The following is an 18,406-nucleotide window of genomic DNA, read 5'->3' as shown; positions in this document are numbered from 1 at the left end:
TACAGAGTTTCTCTTAGTTGTTGAACTTTTCTTTTAACAATGAAAAATGGCTTGGTATGTCTTCCCCAGGGGTGCCTAGCCCTGGGTTTGCGGAACCAAATGCACCAGACCAATTTTGCCATGTCAAGTCGAGTGGCAACTCTTGTCAGTATTTTCTGACAGCTGAAACCGACCATTTAGAAACGGTCTCTAGCTCCAGACTGTCTTTTCCCCCCAGGCGAGGTGCACTGTGAGCCCCCGAACAACCGTCTGGACAAATTCACGGGGACGCTGACCTTCCGGGGGGAGAAGTACTCCCTGGACAACGAGAAGATCCTTCTGCGGGGCTGCACGCTGCGGAATACAGAGTGGTGCTTCGGGTTGGTGCTCTTCGGAGGTGAGCGTTATGGAGCGCAGAAGTCGTCCTCGGGTGCTCCCAGCCGATCTGTGGTGATAATGAGGTCTTTTCATGCCACTAACAACACAGCACAGCACTCTTCAACACAAGTGCTGCACCAGCTTGTAAATTGGAGGTTTTGATTGCTTATGACATTACATCACCACATTTAGCAGACGCTCTTACCCAGAGTGACTTGCAAATAAGTGCATCACTACGCTAAGGTTAGTTACCAAGAAGTATTACAAGAGTTCAGGAAGATACTGAGTTATTCACTTTTGTAAATATGTGTGCGTGTACATATGTATGCGTGTGTGTGTGTATGTATGTGTGTATGTACTTACATGTTTGTAGAGTTTAAAATATCACTATGCATGTTTGTGCGTTCATACTCAGCTGTGGAATGATGCTTTCTGTTGGCAGGTCCTGATACCAAGCTGATGCAGAACTGTGGGAGGACAATATTCAAGCGTACAAGCATTGACCATCTAATGAACGTGCTAGTGCTTTGCGTATGTATGAGTACAGTCCTGTGAGACATACATTTGGCTGGAGCTGAGGCAGTCTCGTAATTATCATACTGGCCCCAGCTCCTTTAACTGACATCTAACAGAGCGTTTATTGACTGTGGTAGATCTTCGGGTTCCTGGCTTTCATGTGCACCATCCTGGCCATTGGCAATGGAATCTGGGAGTACCAGGAGGGGTCGGTGTTCATGGCCTTCCTACCCAGGCAAGATGGGGTGGATGCTGCATTCTCCGCCTTCCTCACCTTTTGGTCCTACGTCATCATTCTCAACACCGTGGTTCCCATCTCCCTCTATGTCAGGTAGCCACTCCCTTTTCTGTCTTTCGGTTCATGTCTGTCTGCCTGTGAGCTTCTCTGTTTGTGTGCCTGTTTGACAGACGCACAGAATGTTGTCTGTGCGTCTGTCTAGATCTCACACTGTGTGTGTGTATGTGTGTGTGTGTATATGTATGTGCATGAGAACCCGTCTGTGTGTGTCTTGCTGTTTGTATCTTTTCATGTATATGACTGCCTGTCTGTGTGATGGACTAAAGAGTGGTGTATGGGTTCAATTGTCTGTCTGTCTGTCTGACTGCAAGGCTCATTCCATGCTTGTGTATGTGCCAGACTGACTGTCGTCCTGTGTGATCTCTGATCCTGTGTACAGTATATGATTCTATGTACAGTGAGTCTCTACTACGTTGTCGCTCTATGTACACGACGTTTTCTATGTTGTTGTCTGTGTGTGAGTATAACAGTCAGTATAACCTGTTTCTGTTTGTGTTTGTGCCTCTCTACCTCTCTTTCTGTCTGATTGTGTGACTCCATTTATCTCAGTCTGTGTTTAAGGCTTGATCTGCCTCCCTGTGACTGAGCATAACTCTCTCGGTCTCTCAGAATGTGATCCCCTGTCTGTCTCTCTATGTGTGTTCATGGCTCTTTGTCTGTTTCTGTTTCTTTATGTCTAACAATACCTGTCTATCTCTCTGTGCGTGACAGTGTTGAGATCATTCGTCTGGGGAACAGCTTCTACATCGACTGGGACAGGAAGATGTACTACCCTCGCAATGACACCCCAGCCCAGGCGCGGACCACCACCCTAAACGAGGAGCTGGGTCAGATCAAGTACATCTTCTCCGACAAGACGGGTACCCTCACCCAGAACATCATGACCTTCAACAAGTGCTCCATCAACGGGCGGTCCTACGGTGCGATCAACCACACGGTTATCACATGGTCATTCCTGCAACCACTGCAAACGTATCAAATGTTCCAACCACTCAGATTAACTCCAGTAAAGGAACTGTTTCGTTGCTGTCCACATTTGTGGAACAGAGCAGATTTATGACAAGGTAACTGTTAGGGAAAGGATTTGGTATGATTTAATTTGCAGTTACAGAGTAAGTCAGAATTTTTTTGCTCAACATGCTCTTAGTGCTTCAAAGAAACACCCTCCCCTGAGGTGCATTTTAAAACAACAAAGTGAAAACTAAATTCCAGATTATGCATCTTAATGTATGAGTAACTGCTCAGTAATACGCTAAGAAATTTGTCAGTGATAATTTTTCATAGAACAGTCCCAGGTGATTTTTAAAGAGAGACAGGAGTCGGGGTCTGAATCAGCTGGACGTTACCTAACAGCTGGAGCTGAAACCTGAATTTGCAGTTCCACTTACATTTACATGTTGTCATTTAGTGAAAGGTCTTATTCAGTGTGACTTACAAAGAAAGAGATCAAAGTACATCTAAAAAAACTGCATGAAAGATGGTACGTACAGAAGACAACTGACCATATTCAAGTACGAGTCATTGCCTTTACACAGTGTTGAGAAAACTAGTATAACTAGTAAAACTACACTCAGATGCGGGAAGACAAATCAGGCGAAAGTCATTGTCTAGTGTGTCTATTTGTGGAACAGTATTGCTGACTTCCTGGCCCAGCTTTTACCCAGATTCCTGCTAATTTATTTTTGATTAATCTATGCTTGTAAATAGAGACGAGTTGCAAATGCATCGTGGGACATCACCATTGAGCCTTTGAGAATGGCCTGAAATGCTTAAGTGACTATCCAGCTTTATAAGTGGATAATAACAAGTTATCCTCGACAAGGATTTCTCCCATAGGAATCAATAGTAACAAAATATAATAATTTGCCTTTCATACAGTCACAGATGAAAAGGTTGTTCTGACAATGGTACCTGTGTGTTTTTAATGTGTGCTGTAGGGGATGTGGTGGACTTTGCTGGGCAAAGAGTGGAAATCACTGAGGTGAGGAGAACCTGCATGAAACAGTGTGTGTGTGTATGTGTGTGTGTGTGTGCCCAACACACCAAAATTCAGGCATTAATAAATTCCCTTCCTCTAATGCTCATCATAATATTCCTGTTCCTCACCATATCAAATGAACTGTCTTCTGTGAGGTGTAGGCTGTGCTTCTTCTAAAGCCTTCTAAGCCAGGGCTTCTCAATCACTGGTCCATGACAAGCTAACAATGTAGCAGAAAAGAGGATGCTAACAGAAAAGAAGATGCTAACAAAAAATACAGCAGTTCCAAAACACATCACAATAAGTGGGTTAATCCAAGGACTACTGAACAACTGGACAAACCCATAGTATGTTTTCACATGCACAGTACAGGTCTTCCTGGATGAAATGTTTAACAATAATGGCTGCAACTCATGCACCTTGTAGAAGACAGAGAGAGTGGATTTCTCCTACAACCCCCTGGCCGACCCCAAATTCCACTTCCACGACCACAGCCTGGTGGAGGTAGTGAAGCTGGACAACCCTGAGGTGCACGCCTTCTTCCGCCTGCTGTCTCTCTGTCATACGGTCATGGCCGAGGAGAAGAGAGAAGGTGAGCGCCACCTTGTGGACACCATTGTTAAGGTTCCTAAAGTTCCTTCTGTCCAATCAGCACTGAGTGGCGTTCTCTTGGTTTAGTCATGTGATTACCTTGAAGCTTCCAATCCACAATGGTCTGAAGGTGACATCTGAATGATCCACTGTATTTCTTAAAACACCCCCCTATCTCTTGTATCAATGTTTAAGATTCTTAGAACTTGAAACTTTTGCTGGTATGGCATTCAAATATACCCCATAAAAGGAATAAAACTCAGCACATGGTAAAATAATAGATACAAGTATAAAAAAAATCAAATATAAACAGTATTACTTTGTCTTCCCCATCTTTTGCAGTGAAGACATATTTTTACTGTGTTGCAATTTGCTGCATTTGATGCATTGATGTTTTTTTGGTTGTTGTTGCCATCTGGTCAGCGCAATTCTCCAAGAAGTACATCTGAGCAGCGACTCAATTTAGTTCCTTTCAGCTTTTGCACTCTAAAGAAATCTGTAAACCCATTTCACCATATTTAGCATCATTTTCCTGGAAACTGCGTGCTTTTGATTCTATCTTTGTCAAAATACATAGACATGACTCATGTTAGGCACAGACTAACTAGCCGGCCCTTTCTCAATGTGTCTTTTTTTGTTCAAGGAAGTAATTGGAACGAACTGCAAAAGGTGGATGGTTTCCTGTCTGCCACCTTTTGTTAGTCCCTCTCTAACTGTCACTGTGTGAATGTGTGACATTTCAGTCCTGATAATTTGCTCTGGCTTCACAACATAGTATTGAGCTTCTGCTAGGTGTGAGAATAGCTGAAGGATTGTCTCGCAGTGATCAAGGACTGAACAAGGGCATCGATGGGAATAATGTTGTTTGATTAAGTCCCGCTAAAGGGAAACGAGTCACTCAAATGAATCGTCTGAGACAAGAGGAAAAAAAAAACAGCAGCCCTAAATTACAATGCCTTATTGATGGGATTATAGTGGTTTAGTAATTCTCTGCTATTTTCAGTTTTATCATGAAATTATGTAATACTAATCAGACCAGTTTGTCTGTGTAAGAAAAAAAACTTTCTTATATGGCCTATATATATATTTTTAATTATTTCAAGTAAAAAGTGACACAGGTACGTTAATCTTTTGGATAAGTCATCATAAAATATGGTCATCAGGTCATCCTGAGATATGACAGCATGTCTGTTTCCCAGTGAAGTTTGTACTGTTGAATGCTTGGGCTTGGAGCATTGTATATCCTTTGTTTTTTCCATGTCCACTCATATAAACTCAGATGATACCCTCAAACAGATAACACCCAGATAATACTGTATGATTCTGGGGATGGGTGATGGTAACAGGTGACAACCTCTCTCCTCACAGGTGACCTGCTGTATCAGGCCCAGTCACCAGATGAGGGTGCCTTGGTCACCGCCGCCCGAAACTTTGGCTTTGTTTTTCGGTCCCGGACTCCTGAGACAATAACCATTGTGGAGATGGGCGTTCAGAGGAGCTATGATCTCCTGGCCATCCTGGACTTCAACAATGTCCGCAAGCGGATGTCTGTCATTGGTAAGACCCACACTGTGGAGCTGCATACTATCGTATGGTATGACAATACTGAGAAAAATTAGAGGTTGTAAATATTTCCAAAGAAATAGAAGTTAACTTCGATCAAGCATTCGTAAACTTATTTTTTCTCTTCCTTGGTGTCAACTCTTTCACATTTCCATTGCTCTTAGCATAATGTTATTTTCTAACTCACCCTCTCAAAAGTCTCACACTAGTCTCTAGAGTTCAAATCAGCATAAAGAGCCAATGTCTAAACTTGAAGTGTTAATGGCTTGAACAAAATAGCGCCCCCTGTTGTCCCTAACTATCTCACCTGTTTGCCCTTTAGTACGCAGCCCTGAGGGGAAACTGTCACTGTACTGTAAAGGTGCAGACACTATTGTTTATGAGAGACTTCACCATTCCTGTAACAAGCTGATGGACGTCACCACAGAACACCTCAATGTGAGCATGATTGCATGATTAATGGGAAAAGGAATAGGGATGTGTGTGTATGTGTGTGTGCGTGTGCCAGTGTGTGAGTGCATGTCAGTGTGTGTGTTTGTATGTATGTGCAAGTGAGAGTGTATGCATTTGTGTGTGGGTATGTGTATGTATGTATGTATAAGAGTGTGTATGTTGTATGTAATGGAAATATGTGCATGTCTCAGTGCATGTGTGTGTGTCTGTGTCTGTGTGTGTATATGTGTATAAGTGAATGAGTGCTGTATCTATGTATGACATCTTTCTGTTCTGTGTGGGGGTCAGGAGTTTGCTGGGGAAGGGCTGAGGACTCTGGTCCTGGCATATAAGGACCTGGATGAGGACTACTTCCAGGAGTGGAAACAGAGGCATCACGAAGCGAGCACTGCCCTGGAGGACAGAGAGGAGATGCTGGATGAACTGTATGAAGAGATCGAGAAGGATTTGCTGGTACAGACACTCTGTTTAATGCGTTAACTCTGGACCATTCATTGAAAGAAATACATTCTTATGTTTCAGAAAACACATTGCATCTTATTTTGCATCTGATTTTGACATGAAAAGGAAAGGCAGGTAACTGTTTGTTTTGACCTTGTGCTGTGTGTGTGTGTGTGTGTGTGTGTGTGTGTGTGTGTGTGTGTGTGTGTGTGTCTGTGTTTCCAGCTCTTAGGAGCCACAGCCATTGAAGACAAGCTGCAGGACGGAGTGCCGCAGACCATCGAGCAGCTGGCGAAGGCTGACATTAAGATCTGGGTGCTGACTGGTGACAAGCAGGGTGGGTGAAGCTAAAACATACAGCAACAACAGGCTTCATGACATAACATAACATGACGCATCATGCGTTGCGTGTAAACCATACAGTGTTTGGGTTGATATCAAAAGGCACATGGTTCCATGATGACATAAAACCAAGGGAATGTGATTGGCTGGACGTACAAGGGGTTTATGCTGCCCAGCTAACAACCTGTCCTGTGAATCATTTTCAAACAGAATATAATTTTCTGAAGCTTTGGGATTCTGAGAACAGTTCCCAGTATGTCTTTGTGCCTCTGAGACATCTATAGTCTGCACTTCCTTAATATGCATCACATGCTGTCATAGCAACCAAAAACCAAAGACATTTTTTCAAATGCTCTGGGATAAATGCAAAGAGTACTGTAATACAGATTGTAGATTGGTTGGAAATAGATAGATTGATTGGATAGAGATCACATTTCACACTTTCACACTTTATTTCCATGTTGCTAATTTATTTCCAAATTGCTGAAAACCACCTAAGAGAAACTGTTCAGCTGTCATTGCATAGTCAATACTGCCAAAGTGGTTGTTTATTTAGTTGTCATTAGTAATGTATCAGTCTGGAGTTTGTAATCAGGTGAATTCTGGTCATGTGACTTGGCACAGGTTAAAACATGTAATATACATTATGTACCCGGCATTTTTATGGAGCTTATCTTCAGAGGTTGGAAAGGAAATGCTCTTCTGTCATTCTGTTTATTCATGTGTGTTTTATGTAGAGACGGCAGAAAACATCGGCTACTCCTGCAACATGCTGCGAGAGGAAATGAACGAAGTTTTCATTGTAGCGGGCAATTCCTCAGAGGAAGTGAGGGAGGAACTTCGGTAAGAGACAGAGGAAAAAAAAACACTCACCTTACTTCCTCTTCTCTGTGAAATCAGGCCATTGTAGAACTCTGCTTGCAGGGTTGCTCAATGTGTGATGATGTCATGTACGTTATATCAGAAATGCCAGACTGAAAATGAAGCCAGACACAGAGGATGAGCCACTTTTCGTCAAGAGCAGCATGCTGGGGAAAAAGACCAAGGTGGTTGCTGAGGAAACTGTGGATGGGGAATATGGACTGGTGATCAATGGACACAGTTTGGTAAAATACCTGTTTCCCTTGTAGTTCATTTAGTTGTTCATCTATCTATCTATCTATCTATCTATATAAGTGTGTGTGTGTTTTTGTGTGCCTAAAATATTTACATCTGTGTGCATAAACTGTCAAATAACTCCAGGCACAAGTGTGTAGGTCTCATGGTTATGGTCAAATTCAGTTTACAGATATTGGCACTACGTTTAACTGCCATGCATGCTCAGTGAGTCCCTGCTCTGTTTTCAGGCCTATGCCCTGGACAAGAGCATGGAGCTGGAGCTGCTCAGGACGGCCTGTATGTGCAAGACGGTTATCTGCTGCCGGGTGACGCCCCTGCAGAAGGCCCAGGTGGTGGAGCTGGTCAAGAAACACAAGAATGCCGTCACCCTGGCCATCGGAGACGGGGCCAATGATGTCAGCATGATCAAAGGTAAGAACACCGGGGAGGCGGGATTCGGTGAACTGTGCTGCAGTGACTTTCAGTAGTGGTACTGGGATAGCTCTGTGTATGCTAGTTTTTGCGATGACAGAGCTGTTTGTTGGTTTGGTTTATTGACCTACAGATGCAGATTTGCCATCATTTTGTATTTTATCTGATTTGAGTCCTTTAGGAATAAAATGTGTTGATTATGTAGTGTCACTGCTCGTATACAGACAAATGTAAATGTGTTTTATTTATCTGTCTTGGTTATGACACAATACCATTGCACCACCTGGCTTTCTAATCCACCATACTGTCATCACAACATATTTTCCCTTGCCTTTACAGCGCAAGCACATATGTCCTGCACACATATGTCAAATTATTGAAGTAATACAGGTTGACGGTAGAATAGATGATCTTAAACAGACGATGATCTTAAACAAATAATCACTGGAACAGCTGATGTTGCAATGCATTTAAATAATAACTTAATCTGACCTGCATGAAATAGCACTACAGCTGATCAACCCCAGGTGCTGTGCTTTACAGATGCTGCTTATTTAACCCAAAGTCTGTCAGTCTGGAGGGCGCTAATTGAGCTGCCTGTTTAATATTTAATGCAAACAGTTAATATGGGCCTCCGGGCTTGAATTATTCACAGAATGCTCAGCTGCTGTGTTTACGCATGTGGCTCTGAGAAGGAAATAAAGAGGGCGACTCAAACGTTCCCTTTGTGGCCTTGATGACTGACATCTCACTTAATGGCTGAAACATCAATAATGAATCTCTGCGGAAAGGGCACTGAAGCAACACCTGTAAACTGCGAGCATGTTATATTCCTGACAGCATTGGGCATCTCTTTTCAGAGAGACCTTAGAGTGAGGTTCTGGCAGAGGGAGCTTGTGTGTTATTGTCCAAGCATTGGGGAGTGACATTGGTATGTGTGATGGAGATGTTGTAGTTCATACTGAGGCCTGAACCACACCAACTGCAAAATTACGTTGGTCTGGGTGCCTTCTTGGTTCTTAGATGGGAAACCTCTTGGGAAAAGCCAGTTGCTGCCAGTAGTGATGCTGGTCAGCCAGTAGGGGGCAGTCTTCCCTCTGATCCAAGGAAGACAAACACAGTTATGGTTATAGAAGGACCACATGTTACTGGAAGAGCAGGGATGTTAGCTTCCATCTCTTTGACAGCCCCCCCCCCCTTTCCTCCTTCCCCTCCTGTCACTGAAACCTGCTCCATTGTTTGTGATCTGCTGCCCCCCTTATGTTCTCTCTCCATCCCCCCTGTTCCACAGCGGCTCACATTGGCGTTGGCATCAGCGGGCAGGAGGGCATGCAGGCGGTGCTGTCCAGCGACTTCTCCTTCGCCCAGTTCCGCTACCTGCAGCGCCTCCTGCTGGTGCACGGCCGCTGGTCCTACCTGCGCATGTGCAAGTTCCTGCGCTACTTCTTCTACAAGAACTTCACCTTCACGTTCGTTCACTTCTGGTACGCCTTCTTCTGTGGATTCTCGGCGCAGGTAAGAAGGTGGGGGGTGTTGGGGGAGAGAGAGAGAAAAAGAGAGTGAGTTCTGGCCCTTCAGTTCCAGTGTAAAAAAAAAAAAGCTCTTGTCCAAACTAGTCTCAAAGCACAATGTTCATTGTCATTGATTTACAGTGTTATTGAATCAAATTATATGAGTCATCTAAAGAGATGCTACAGCAGACCTGTTTTTTCATGTTAGAAATGAACTTCCAGCTTCATTTTTAATTGTTCTTAAGGCAGTACTTGTACAATATGAATATAATCTTAAATATATACAGTATAATCACAGAAACACCACATTTTGAAGAAAAAACAGGAAGCTTTCAGTGGAAATATATCACTTCTTCTGTATGCCCATTTGAAATGGAAAAAATAACACCAGACAACTATTTTAAGTTTTGCTGAGTTACTGATGTTTTCTTCCTGGAAAAAAGAAAACACAGGTCCTACATTTTAGATGACAGTACTGCTTTATGAATTAAAAATATGAGGCATTTGTCAGCATTTCTGGGCTCCTTGCCTTTGAACCCCATGCCCATCACAGTGTGTGTATGTTCTGTGTGCTCACTTCTTTCTCCCAGACCGTGTATGACGAATGGTTCATCACCCTGTACAACCTGGTGTACACTGCTCTCCCAGTGCTGGGCATGAGTCTGTTTGACCAGGTCAGTCTGCTGAGAAGATGCGGCCATTCTATGCAACACTTTTATGATCCTATGCTCTCAGAGATGATTTTGTGTGTGTGTGTGTTTTTGTGTGTGTGTGTGTGTGTGTGTGTTTTTGTCTGTGTGTGTGTGTGTGTGTGTGTTTGTGTGTGTTTGTCTGCGTGTGTGTGTGTTTGTGTGTGTGTGTGTGTGTGTGTGTTTGTGTGTGTTTGTCTGCGTGTGTCCGCAGGATGTGACCGACACTTGGAGCTTCCAGTACCCCCAGCTCTACGTCCCCGGCCAGCTCAACATGTACTTCAGCAAGACGGCCTTCGTCAAGTGCCTCCTGCACAGCTGCTACAGCTCGCTGGTGCTCTTCTTCATCCCCTACGCCGCCATGCACGACACAGTGCGGGACGACGGCAGGGACATCGCCGACTACCAGTCCTTTGCACTGCTGGCCCAGACCTGCCTACTCATTGCAGTCTGCATCCAGGTGAGATTCAAACCCCCCCCCCCCCACATATCAACAGCCAATCATCTGCCCATATGCATCTGTGTCTGACTCGCAGTGTACCACAGGCTCAGTTCATGTCCATGCTTAGACTGCATTCAATAGGTGGGGCATCACAAAATATCTCACAAAGTGGATTATGGGGGATGTAGTCCATGAGCTTTGAGCTCTGCAATATGCTGATGAGCTGTAGACTTAATTTCCCATCAGTTCCACTGACACACATTTTGTGGCACTTTGTTAACTGAATGTAGCCTCGCAGACCTTACTCTCCTTCATTATTCAGTCCACACGTGTGTGGAAATGATCCCCTTGACAAAGACTGAACGCCATTTGTCCTTGTCTTGTCCTGTGGGTGTGGTCAGCTGGGGCTGGACACGGCCTATTGGACGGCGGTGAACCAGTTCTTTCTGTGGGGCAGCTTGTCTGTGTACTTCGCCATCACCTTCACCATGTACAGCAACGGCATGTACCTCATCTTCACCGCATCCTTCCCCTTCATCGGTGAGCGACGTCACCCTCTCATTATGTTCATTGGCACACCCCCGGAGCCAGGCAAAATGCACTTTCTGCTGTGCTGTTTGATGCCTGCCATTACCTCAGCCTCAGAGGCAGTGGGGTGCGGCCTTTGGTGGATTGCCTTTTTGGCTCACACAGTAGGATTTGTAATGCTCATGAGACACGCATCACTGTCATCTTAGATGGTGTGAAAGCTATGCTGAATTCTTGATGGCTTGTGTACGTGTGTCTGTGTCTGTGTCTGTATCTGTGTGTGTGTGTGTGTGTGTGTGTGTGTGTGTGTGTGTGTGTGTGTGTGTCTGTGTCTGTGTGTGTGTCTGTGTGTCTGTGTGTGTGTGTGTGTGTGTACCAGGCACGGCCAGAAACTCCCTGAACCAGCCCAACGTGTGGCTGACAATCCTACTGACCTCCATCCTGTGCGTGCTGCCCGTCGTGGCCTACCGCTTCCTGCTCATCCAGCTGTGGCCCACCATCAACGACAAGGTGGGAGACACACAAACATGCGCACAGGGCTAGGAGGGAGGGGTGACCTCATGCTATCATACTAAACAGGGTGAAAGATGAGACAGAGAGAGGCAGATACAGAGAGAGAGGGAGGGGAGGAAAAGGGGAGAGGGAACCATTTTCCTAACCTTTTCTGTTCTGTTGGAGAAAGAAATATTTGACCAAACTTAATTGTCTTTTAAAAAATCTGTCCTACTTTAAGAAGAGGAGGGAGGGAAGGAGGGATGAAATTAGAAGGATTTGTTTTCTTGACCCTTAGTTTCCAGAGAACAAAAAGGTTGTGAACACTACGGTACAGAGGTGGCTTGAACGAGGTGTTGCCAGGGGATAGCCAGATAGAGGGCCTTACACACCCGGAGTGGACTTGGTGTCAGTGTCTGGGTACTAAATAATACAGGACCTGGCTGGTGACAGGACATGCAGTTAGTCACACAGTCGCTGCTATTTCTGTAGGATGCGCTCACAGTCATGACAAACTGAGTCAAATCAGCCGTAAGTATTATTAGCCCATCTAAAGGGTTGAAAAGTGGAGCGGGGACACAATTGGTCTGGTAGAATGATAAGGGGAGCTATGTTGTCTGATCACCCTGGTTGGAATGGCTCTCTCAGGCACTATGTTGTCTAGTTTGGTAAAGTCCTAATGAAATGTGTGGAAAGAGAAGCATTAAAAACCATTCAGAAGATAGCCTAAAATTGCTGTTCAAGTGGTAGTTTTGGTTATTGGATGCCCCATTCTCTTGGACCTCTTTTTCTCCCTCTTTACTTAATCTGTACTCCATCCTGTCATCTTTCCTCTTCTTACACATTTATCCTCCTCTCCCCTCCTCCCTTCTCCTCTCATCTCCTCATCTCTTCTCTCTCCTCCTCTTTTCCCCTCTAGGTGAGGTTCAAAATGAAACAGGCCAAAGCCGTGCCCGCTCCCCCCAGACGCACCCACGTGCGACGCCCCAGTTCCCGGCGGTCTGGCTATGCCTTCTCGCACGCCAAGGGCTACGGCGACCTGGTGACCTCCGGGCGGTACCTCCGACGCCCTGCCATAAACCGCTCGGCCATGTTCAGCCCCGCGGGGCACCAGCAGGGCGCAGCGCAGGGGGATGCCCCGCCCCAGACGTACCGGCCCGTCAGAGACCACTCACGGGACGACCACCCCGCGCCCTGAGGGCGGAACCAGAGCTGAGACATGTTTATGCAGGCGGAACCCTGGGAAGGGGGGGAGCCACAGGGTTTTTGTCATCGTCACCGCGGCAACCCCCTGCTGGTGTGCTCCTCAGCTGTCCATCCCTCTGTTTTGAACCACTTTGTTTGCGGTGTCATCTGTGGGTGCAGGAGTGCGACAGCACCTTATCGCCGCTGTGCCTTTCTGCCTGTGGACGATTAATCCCGATGTTCCAATGACTGTGATCCCAACCAAACGCACAGAACAAAATCCAGCCCTCACGATTCTTTCAGTGAAACACTGTAGAAATGACAGGATCTTATGGATTGTGATTTGTTGTAAAGTCACATGACGGATGCTGAATGATGAATAGGATTTTGTACTGTGTGTTTTTCTTCAGTGTCAGGCATCAAAGCAAAATTTGTTCTGAAGTTGTCTTTTAGCTATGATCATGTACAGAGAGTCACGAGATATTGACTGAGTAACACACTACGAGGGATAAACCATTAAGAAAAAAAAGAGAAAAAAAACATTCAAGAACACTAATTCTTCTACTGCACCATGAATGGAGAATGTATCCCATGTGGGCGTGGTCACACCATGTGCGGTTCCTCTGTGTCCTAACCTCCACATCAGGGTGAAATGCCGTGTTGACCTGTTTTCCTTAACCAGCGTCTCACATCTGTTAAATCAACAGCAGCTAACCAACATAGATGGGACCAGACAGAGGAGAAGTGGCTGCAAACCTCAGCTGCAGTCAACACTACTGAATGTATTGCTTCATATTGGAACTGCCTGGGACTTTTTTATTCCTCATTGTTTGACGAGGATTGAAGTGACCAATAAGCGTGCTGCATGATCTGAAATTGCTCCATCTCACAAGAGTTCAGGTTGATCTAGTTGTGTTCATCTGTTCTGTACCATGACGTAAAGTGTGTGTATTTTACTTGGGTAAAAGCAAAGGCAGGGAGGGTCTTTTACAATGGCTCTAAAGAATACAAAATTTATTGGATCAAGATATCAAGATCAAGATATGATTTGTTTGTCTTTCAAACTTTATTTGTCATTGCTTTTGTCTTAGAATAAGCACTTAGATTTGTGGCTCGGCAGTCAGAAATTAGATTAGATTTAGTTTTCTGCATTAGCTGCTCCTGTTTTCTTTTTACAAGTCCCTTGGATGTACCTTCTTTCTGCCTTCAGTGGTGAACATGCAGTAGCAGCAACCTAAATCTGAAGTATGATTGTGCTTGACTAAAGTTAAGGACATTATAGGACATTCCTCAGGTAGAGCACTGAGACACATACTTTGCACTCGTTTCCTTTGAAATGTAGACGGAGTTTTTACAAACAAGCCCAGTTGCCATGGGAAACTAGGTTAATCTGTTTTAAAAATGTGTATCGGCTTCCATTCTTCATGCTTACAGCCGAATTACATTTATGTTGACTATATAACATGGTCTTGCACTTAATATTTTTAAACATGCTTAAACTGTGGTCAGATATTTTTCCACGTGCCCCATCTGAAGGCAAAACATGTGACATGATTTTCCTGTCCCTTCTGCAAGGTTGTAAGAGATTATGTCGCATGAAGGGGTTTACACTAAAACAGAAATTTCAAAGAGGGAAACTAAACTGTAAATGTGTGTCATAGTCCATCAGGTCCTTAAAAGCCTTGTACATATATAATCATGCATCTGATCTGTTGGGATGATTATGATTATGTGTCAAAAGAACTTATTTGGAATATCATATTTGCTCATTTTATTGGCACAACCCTTTATCATCGCTTTATTTAACATGCGGTTTTTCACAACATCATTCATCTTCAACATCGTCTTTTGATATGCTGCTAAAAATTACGTAGTCTGTCCATTGAATATTTCAGGCTTATTTTTGTGCTCTAATCTTGTCATCAGAACATATCTGATTAAAATCCTCAAATTGATTAAGATATTTGTATGTACTGTACTTTTTGATAAGCGAACTGCCAAATAAATACTTGATATTTTTTGTAAACATAGCTTTTTTTGATTGAGCACGTTTTTGCTATTCTGTGATTTGGATTACTAAAATATACTGAAAAATATATAAATGGGTATGTTTTGAATGGTATGATTAAACGTATTCCACAGAATCAGTCCCGTCCACACGGGCCACACATTTTACAGTGTTTGGGGTGGAGACGTCGTGACGCAGTCCTGCCGGTCCAGCCCAGTCTTGCTGCTTTGTAACTGCCCGTCGTGAATAGTGACCTGCAGTATCGAGGATTATTCGCTGTCGCTATTGTCATCAGAGGCACAACGGGATATATCCGAAATGAGAATGTGACACCCTAAATGCTACTGATCACCAACGATAAATGTAAGTTAGATTTCTGTGTATTTTTGTTCTTTTCATCATGTCATATATCATCGTTTTGCATACCCAGATAGTATCGTTTAAAGATCTGCAAGTGTCGCTACAGTGTATGATTTAGAAATATATACACAAACAGACTACATTAATTTCCGGTAATTAGCTATGTAACGCAATATCTGCAATCTACCCGTTCGCCGGAGTCCTTAATATTATGTACCCAGCTGGTTATCGAGGCTACATCAGATATTCTCCCATGCGACCTTTCTGAGATTGTTTTAGATACGCGGTTAGATTTTCACTATTTGTCAAAGCATAGCCTACCATTTATGCAGTTCGTTGATCCACTAACTTGATAGGTAAAGATCCACATCTGGCACGGGCACAAAGGCTGGCGTTGCTAACGCTGAGTCTGGTATGTTAGCTAGATAGCTAATTTCGCTTTACGTTCCTGGCTAGCTACGTAGCTTGGTAGCCTCCAATGTCCCGTTTACAGTGAGCAAGCAAAATGTCTAGCAGTAAAATCCATTCCTCATTTTTAAACGACTGGAGCTGTTTTCTGTGAGTGACGCGGGTTTTTTTGTTATTTTGTCTAGCTAATGCGTGTTTGTCGTTTTATACTGGACCCCTGCCGAACTACCAAGCCTAAAATTTCCATGGTTGACACTGCTTAGGGGGCGATGCTGGCGGGTTGCTGGGGAGAATTCTAGCTGGCTATGTAGGTGATGCTGCTACTCTGTATTTCTGGGCTGCGACCACTGTTGTTCATATTTGATTAAAATGGAACGCAGCAATGGTATGGTGGTTAATTCAGTAGGGCGTATAATATACGAGTGGCAAATTCGTCATTCCTCTGTCCCTCGAGATTTGGCCCTGAATGATGCGCTATCTAGCTAGGCACGCTAGTTGTTGTATCGGTTTTGATTTATATGTATGCTGTTTTTCTGTTAGCTGCATCTGTTAGCAAGCTCGCAGGCTAACACACGCTTAAAGAACCTTGATAGAATGATGCGTCCAATATTTCACGCCAATTGATCTAAACAACCTGCAGACACCAAAGCTCCCGTAACGAATAAACGTAGCCAGCTCACAACTATGGTGTAATTATGGTGCGCTCGGTCGTTATTGTTGGTGGCGACTTTTTGAAGGTGAGAACGGCCGCATGTTTGGAGCTCAAAGCATGGGCCGCTTTGACGGACAGTCGGATAGGTGAAGGATGCCTGCCAACTCCGCCGACGGAAATGCCACATGATGTGCCCCTCATCATCACGTCATGTGAATTTCATGGTTATATACCTCGGCACGTTTGGTATCTTGGTATGGCATCGTACGCGAATTAGAAAGCGTAACATCGCTACAAATGTAGCTGTAATATTTACAGTCTGGAGCCTTGATTTCCAGTTGCTCTATGCGGTGCCCCTATTCCGGTCGAGCCAGATGTCAGTCGTAATAACACCGCGGTTACCTCACTCCAGCAGGGCTACGTCTGTCAGGGTGATCGTTTGAGATTATTTTCACTTGTTTGGCCAAAGACTCAGATTATAATATTTATGGCTGTATCGACCCATGGAGTCCTGGACTGGATGAACGGGCTATCCCCAGGACCTCGTAGTGCGCATCCATGCGTATACATAGCCTTATTCTAACAATCCGTTGTTCCACTACGCGGTCTTTATATTTTCCTTCTCCTGCTGAAGTTGAATATCAATTCTCCACATGACCCTTTTCCTCAACAGCTGGCTATCGCTTAGTAGTCTCCCTGAAAGTGGATCAAAGTCGAATTAGTATTTATTGTTATACATTGATGAATGCCTTTCCAAGGGGTAGGCTGTTCAATTTTGGCAATGATTGTGGTGGAGGAGGCTGTGGGGTATTCAGTATAATCTCACTAGAGTTTTGGCCTTAACCAGTAAATTACTGAGTGGACATAACATGACAAGGAATTTAAAGCAACATTAGTAGCTCTGCAGGTGCTGAGGCTGAAACAGTGTAAGAATTGGAAGGATGTCACGTCATCAATACTGAAAGCTCTGCACAAAGCACATCACACTTACACAGAATCAGGGTCTTGGTCTTTTTTGATACTGACAAGGATGTCACACCCAAGACGATTCTGTTTACTTGCCTACGTGTGTCTGTACATTCTGTTGCACCGGAGAAAGAACGCTCTGATGTCACAGGGTCACAGGAGGAAATCAGATTCTCATCTTGGGTTTGTCCACAATTCAAAATGCTATTAAACGCTTACTGTATCAGCCGGGCGGAGGGGGGGGGGGGGGGGGGGGGGTTTAGCTGTAATGCTGAGTAACCTCGGCAGCTATCTCTCCTGTCTGGATTAGGGTGGGTTTTAGTTACTCTGACAGAGAGCCTTTTTACCCTGAGAGTAATTTGCTGTGTCACCATGGTAACCCTGTTTTTTTTTTTTTTAAGTGAGTTTCAAAGACTTTCAGTATGACATCTCACTGTGGCACAGTGGTAAAGAACTAGGATGCTAATGTTAGGGGGTGATTTCCAGGGGTGATTTCCAGGTGGGAAAAAGATGCAACTCAGATTGCATCAATATAGTAAATCTGAAGCTGATTGAATGGATAACTTTTATAATGCATGTTATGCAAGTTGCACTTGAAAAGGGCAATTAAAACAACAGCTTTTTTCCCCCAAGAGATGCACATCTACAAAACCTTTGAACGTGGCTACTCCTCTAGCATTGCATTGTATGCAGCTATCCCTCTGACTTCAGTCAGACGTTGTTGAGGAGGGCTGGTTACTTTCCACCTTTAAGTGGTGACGCCAGTGCATTGACCTAGCCTTAAAAGTAGAATCGGGAGCCAGCTCAGCTGCACAGGAGTTGATGCATTCAGATGCATTCAGCTGGCTGTCTGGGTATGCTTGCGCAGTCTCCTGTCACATGGAGGAGTGATGAGCTATCTGCTATTTAAAGTGGACCACACACACCGTAGACTTTTCACCAAGCTCAAATGGGTTGTACCCCACTTGGAGTTTGTCCAATAGGCAGGATGACACGTAGTAGGAAGTGTGTCATAAGGAAGATTCCTTCATGACAATGCTATGTCACACCTAAACAACTGCCCCCATGCTAATAAATTCCTCCCAGCAGGGCACAG

The 18,406-nt window shown here is 44.3% G+C and overlaps 2 protein-coding genes across 5 annotated transcripts in view; both read left to right on the top strand.

The window, feature by feature from the left end:
* The window catches only part of atp8b5b (ATPase phospholipid transporting 8B5b), a 36,790-nt gene extending 22,059 nt beyond the window's left edge, over positions 1 to 14,731 (top strand). For all 3 annotated transcript variants that reach the window (XM_036529929.1, XM_036529928.1, XM_036529930.1), the window contains 19 exons: positions 218 to 376; positions 800 to 888; positions 1,011 to 1,204; positions 1,883 to 2,091; positions 3,109 to 3,152; positions 3,576 to 3,741; positions 5,109 to 5,297; positions 5,626 to 5,741; positions 6,045 to 6,209; positions 6,423 to 6,534; positions 7,277 to 7,382; positions 7,504 to 7,645; positions 7,886 to 8,069; positions 9,361 to 9,584; positions 10,171 to 10,254; positions 10,484 to 10,729; positions 11,113 to 11,251; positions 11,619 to 11,749; positions 12,651 to 14,731. In XM_036529929.1, the coding sequence (XP_036385822.1) occupies positions 218 to 376; positions 800 to 888; positions 1,011 to 1,204; positions 1,883 to 2,091; positions 3,109 to 3,152; positions 3,576 to 3,741; positions 5,109 to 5,297; positions 5,626 to 5,741; positions 6,045 to 6,209; positions 6,423 to 6,534; positions 7,277 to 7,382; positions 7,504 to 7,645; positions 7,886 to 8,069; positions 9,361 to 9,584; positions 10,171 to 10,254; positions 10,484 to 10,729; positions 11,113 to 11,251; positions 11,619 to 11,749; positions 12,651 to 12,929 (2,978 nt within the window). In that variant the 3' untranslated portion in view covers positions 12,930 to 14,731. The remainder of the gene's footprint in view (positions 1 to 217; positions 377 to 799; positions 889 to 1,010; positions 1,205 to 1,882; positions 2,092 to 3,108; positions 3,153 to 3,575; positions 3,742 to 5,108; positions 5,298 to 5,625; positions 5,742 to 6,044; positions 6,210 to 6,422; positions 6,535 to 7,276; positions 7,383 to 7,503; positions 7,646 to 7,885; positions 8,070 to 9,360; positions 9,585 to 10,170; positions 10,255 to 10,483; positions 10,730 to 11,112; positions 11,252 to 11,618; positions 11,750 to 12,650) is intronic.
* Positions 14,732 to 15,171: 440 nt separating this feature from the next.
* Positions 15,172 to 18,406, top strand: part of LOC118778030 (iporin) — a 42,649-nt gene continuing 39,414 nt past the window's right edge. For both annotated transcript variants that reach the window (XM_036529343.1, XM_036529339.1), the window contains exon 1: positions 15,172 to 15,287. The gene's annotated coding sequence lies outside the window, so the exon portion shown is untranslated. The remainder of the gene's footprint in view (positions 15,288 to 18,406) is intronic.

Source organism: Megalops cyprinoides, chromosome 5, assembly GCF_013368585.1.
Source record: "Megalops cyprinoides isolate fMegCyp1 chromosome 5, fMegCyp1.pri, whole genome shotgun sequence".
In the NCBI taxonomy this organism is placed as follows: domain Eukaryota; kingdom Metazoa; phylum Chordata; class Actinopteri; order Elopiformes; family Megalopidae; genus Megalops; species Megalops cyprinoides.
The sequence above is the reverse complement of the archived record's forward strand: the minus strand, read 5'-3'. Positions and strand labels throughout refer to the sequence as shown.